The sequence below is a fragment of the Anneissia japonica genome, unplaced genomic scaffold (genome assembly GCF_011630105.1).
Source record: "Anneissia japonica isolate Jap-2015-1 unplaced genomic scaffold, ASM1163010v1 scaffold284860_len1800451_cov186, whole genome shotgun sequence".
In the NCBI taxonomy this organism is placed as follows: Eukaryota; Metazoa; Echinodermata; class Crinoidea; order Comatulida; family Comatulidae; genus Anneissia; species Anneissia japonica.
In genome coordinates this window covers 1,078,623-1,083,153 of record NW_022706010.1, presented here as the reverse complement: position 1 = coordinate 1,083,153, position 4,531 = coordinate 1,078,623, and the positions used below count along the sequence as shown (strand labels likewise).

Genomic DNA, 4,531 nt, shown 5'->3' with positions numbered 1-4,531 from the left:
TTTTTCTAAGACTCAAAATGCATATTTGACGAAAAATTGGAAGCAGTTAATGAGATAGTCATTTTTTAATATTTAAAAACTGGGGAAATATGTTGAAAAAGGAGTGGTTGCAACCCTCTTTCCCCCAGATTGCCTTATTTCGTTTTCGTGTCTTAGAAAAATCAGTTCTACAACATATAAAACCGGAGCCTAGCTCTAAGTGTCATATGGATAATTTTGTAATGTCATATTTAAACTTAAACAATGAAATTCAGTAATTAACCTAATCTATATACCTTAGTAAGTTAGCCTTTCTCAAAAATGTGAAACGTGAAAATCATCATCATCAATTAATATATGCACAGAATAGAGCATCATAAAAATTCAAAGATACTGTATACACAATTTAAGATTTTTTTTAAAAGTAAAAGTATATCAGAGAAAATTACTTCTTTCGATTAGTGTCTCATTGACATCAGTTACGGTAACTTATTGAATCGTTATGATGAATAGGTTAATGATGAGTGATGGGGGGGGGGGGTGTTTCAGATTTTACCACTGCAGATTCTATCTAAAGAATAATACCGTAATAAAAACAATAATAAAATAATACAGTAATTTAAGATGTTTTGTAGTTTACTGATGTTTTACTGATCTGTATGTGTATATATACTACAGTATATCTGTCTCTTATACACATCTAGATGTGTATAAGAGTATACATTTTCAGTGATGACGAGAAAGTCGGTCAACTGGATTTCTAGTCGGTATTGCTCTGCAGCGTAGGGTCCAAGTAATTTGCGTGCAATTTGATACCCGTTTATGTCGTATTATAATGGAACGGCGGTCAGGAAAAATGCTGAAATCTTCAACAAACAACGATTGAAGTGTCGAAAACAAAACGTACTCGAAAATCGATAGGCCCAGCAACAGTCCAACCCGCCCACTAGAGTAACTCAGTAAACGACGCATGCGTCGAACAAAACTCCGCCTCTTTTTGTTTGAAATATTGAAATTCCACTGACGAGCACGGCTATATAAGCATGACGTCGATGAGAACTAAGTACAATTGTATTATAGGCTCTAACAGTTGACGATATATTTCTTTATAAAGTGTATAGTAAAATCAATCGCCATGGAAAATTATCCCATGATGTATGCGGATTTTTCACACCGGTATTCGTTCTCCCCCTTTCAGAAACGAAGACAAGACCACGAGCTTGGAAAGAGGAGAAGACGGAAAACGAAATGTCCAACACAACAGCATGACCAACGACAAGCAGCTAATATGAGAGAGAGAAAGAGGATGCAGTCTATAAACGATGCCTTTGAGGGACTTCGAGAGCACATACCAACGTTACCTTACGAAAAACGTCTCTCAAAAGTAGACACTTTACGCCTAGCCATTGGTTATATCGGATTCCTTTCAGAGTTGCTTGACAACGATCAGAATTCTAGCGAATCGATTGAAGCTTTGAGAACAGAAAAACCAAAGAAAATTATTATATGTCACAGAGGTATGTACGAAAAATAAATGATTTAATCTTATGCTGAATCGAGTTGTTTTCTTACTTTAATTTGTTAAAATGTGATCATTTTTATTTTAAAACTTCTGTGATCATTATGGAAATATAATGATGTACAATATTGATTATACGAATTGTCTGTAACAAAATTGTAATTTTACTAGGAAATACAGTTGTTCATATAATATATTATCGATTTGTATCAATGAATCTAACAAGTTTTAAATGGATTGCCTTATTTCTTTAATTTCAGTTAACGATGTTAAATATTTCTCTCTCTTTCCCGCTTAGGCTCACCAACTCCGGCTGAGATGGAGTATGGCATGCCACCTCTTGCGGGACACTCGCTCTCTTGGTGTAACGAAAAGAAAGTATTTAGCTGCAAATCGAATAACACAATGACAGCGAAGGTTTGGACACCTGAGGACCCACGAGGAGGCGGACATTTTTGTCATCTGAAAACCAGTGACATTCAACGGGAGACCATCCTACCCGAAGACACTATACTAGACGGTCATACATTATTATTGTGAAATGACTACACGAGAAAGCTGAATATATTTCTACCATCCGATCACCATCCATTCTAATATTCGCCTTAAACCTGGACAAAATGTTTGCATATTAAACAACAGTTCTGTTGGTCCACATGATAACGATTTCAATATCTGTGGTCGAATGCGTACGGTGCAATATTGTTTTCTTTTCATATAGATAGGGTAATCATCATGGTTTGTCGATATTTACGTTTGTTAATGTATTCATTAGTTTAAAGTAATCAACGCTTATCAGCTATGAAAACATTCCACTTCAAATTGTTCATTCGACAATAATTAATTTTAAGTTTATTTCACGTTCGCATAAATGAGATTCTCTGAACATTTGAAGACAAATGTATTTTTTTTTTGCATTCAAAGGGTGCCTTATATAAATGTACATAATATATACGATATATTTTTTATGAATCTTTCATTTTTATTGTAACATATCCTATTGCTCTAAGTAGGTTGATTTGAATTAATTATTAATTTAATTTACCACGGGATCCGTATATTACCGTAATCATCTTTCTGGTCCATGTTGCCCGACGTTTAGTGAAAGAAGCGTTTTCATAACTGTTTACATTTATTCAGTGTCCTTTCTGTATGTGATATATATATATATTATTATATTAACAATTATATATAGGCCTATATATAATATGTATATATACATATATATTATTACATATACTATATAATTACATTATAATATGGCTGAAATAAGTATATTATTGTAAATTATAGTATTGAGGGAACTGAGCCGGGAAACAAACTCGAGGTAGCTTGCTTATATATATGCCTTTATATAAATATATATATTTATATATAGGCCTATATAAGTAAGTTATTATTGTTATATATGTTATTTGTATATTTGTATATATAGGCCGATAGAGAGATAATTATATATAGGCCTATATATATGTATATATATATATAATTTAAATCAAGTTGCTGCTTTGATTTATATATATTATTATGTATATATACTACAGTATATATATATATATATATATATATATATATATATATATATAGGCCTATATATTACTACTATAATAATATTAAATTTATATATTTATTTCAGCATAACACAAATCTGGTTTAGCACCTTAAAATATTATTGCATGTGATTATAGAAATATAAGAGGTATCGTAACTGGAGCCTATGGTATAAGATTTTCTCTAGCGGTTTTATGGTGTCTACTGAGCTAAAGTGTGCACTCAACACCCCCACCACCATTAGGTCGATTGATAACGTCAATTAGCAGGCATTTTATATGATTCATTTAAAACAATGTTGTTTTCATTTATTTATTTACATTTTACAGTAGAAACAGAGTCAGTATTCCGGTCTCACGATATATTTAAAATGTATCAAAGTCTGGATATACGAAGGCCAAGGACATTGATTGCAATTGTACATATTTTTCAATATCCGTTTTCTTTTATTTTTTAAAATAAATCGTTATTTTTTTTAGATATCAAAATAAATGTTACTGTATATTAATGTTGTTAATATCATAACGTTTTAACTGCTTATATACATTCCAAGACGTCGATGTAAATAGAAGTATTAATTATGTATAACTTAAATTATATACTGACGTAATGAAATTATTTAAGGAAAACATTCTGAAATACTTTTCCGTATACTTGTTCAATCATGTCTTTTTATAAAGCTTTCAAAAACGATTTTATTAAAATAAATATAAAATATTATATTTGGTTGTTTATTTCGTTTTCACTTTATGGTCCTGTTTGTGTTTAGGTCTATCTGTGTTGAGGTCTACCTGTTTAATTTTCATTAATGTTGTATATACTGCTTTAGCACAATTGTGAGAACACGGGAAATGGTATTTCTATAAAATTAGAGCAAAGATTAGCATTAAAGTTCTCGAACCAGCATGATTCTGCCAGGCTCTGCCAAAGGACTGACCGAGCTAGACCGCCCTAGACATTGTCGATCAGTCATAGCTGCCGTGATTAAAGAGTCCATACGGGCAAGTATGATTCGCGCCCGTGTGTAAAAGAGATATCATAGGCCTAAAGTGGTACTATGTTATTTTACATCTACAAATTGTGCACACACTATCTTTATGGCTAGAGTTCATGAATATTCTCTGCATCATCGTAAATTCACGTGCAAAATGTCGTTGAATTCAAATCAATCAAAGTTTATTGTGTTTTTGCGCATATTAGTCAAACACTAAACTAGCCCGTTGAGCATAATATTATTTCCTTTGAAAGACAAAACAATTTCACACGTCTGCTCATAAAAACCAAATACAAAGCCCTGCGGAAAATGCGATAGCTTGCACATCATATAGCCTACTTGACAATGTTAAAATAATAATAATAATAATAATAATAATAATTATTATTATTATTATTATTATTATTATTATTATTATAGAATTAATATATGATGATAAAAATAGCCACAACAAATAATAATAATAATAATAATAATAATAATAATAA

The 4,531-nt window shown here is 31.2% G+C and overlaps 1 protein-coding gene across 1 annotated transcript; it reads left to right on the top strand.

The window, feature by feature from the left end:
* Window positions 1–1,035: 1,035 nt before the first annotated feature.
* LOC117106005 (pancreas transcription factor 1 subunit alpha-like) lies at window positions 1,036–2,448 on the top strand. The gene is made up of 2 exons (XM_033247316.1): window positions 1,036–1,496; window positions 1,797–2,448. Exons 1-2 carry the CDS (start codon window positions 1,115–1,117, stop codon window positions 2,036–2,038), a joined length of 624 nt encoding a protein of 207 aa, XP_033103207.1. The 5' UTR covers window positions 1,036–1,114; the 3' UTR covers window positions 2,039–2,448.
* The last annotated feature ends 2,083 nt before the right edge of the window (window positions 2,449–4,531 follow it).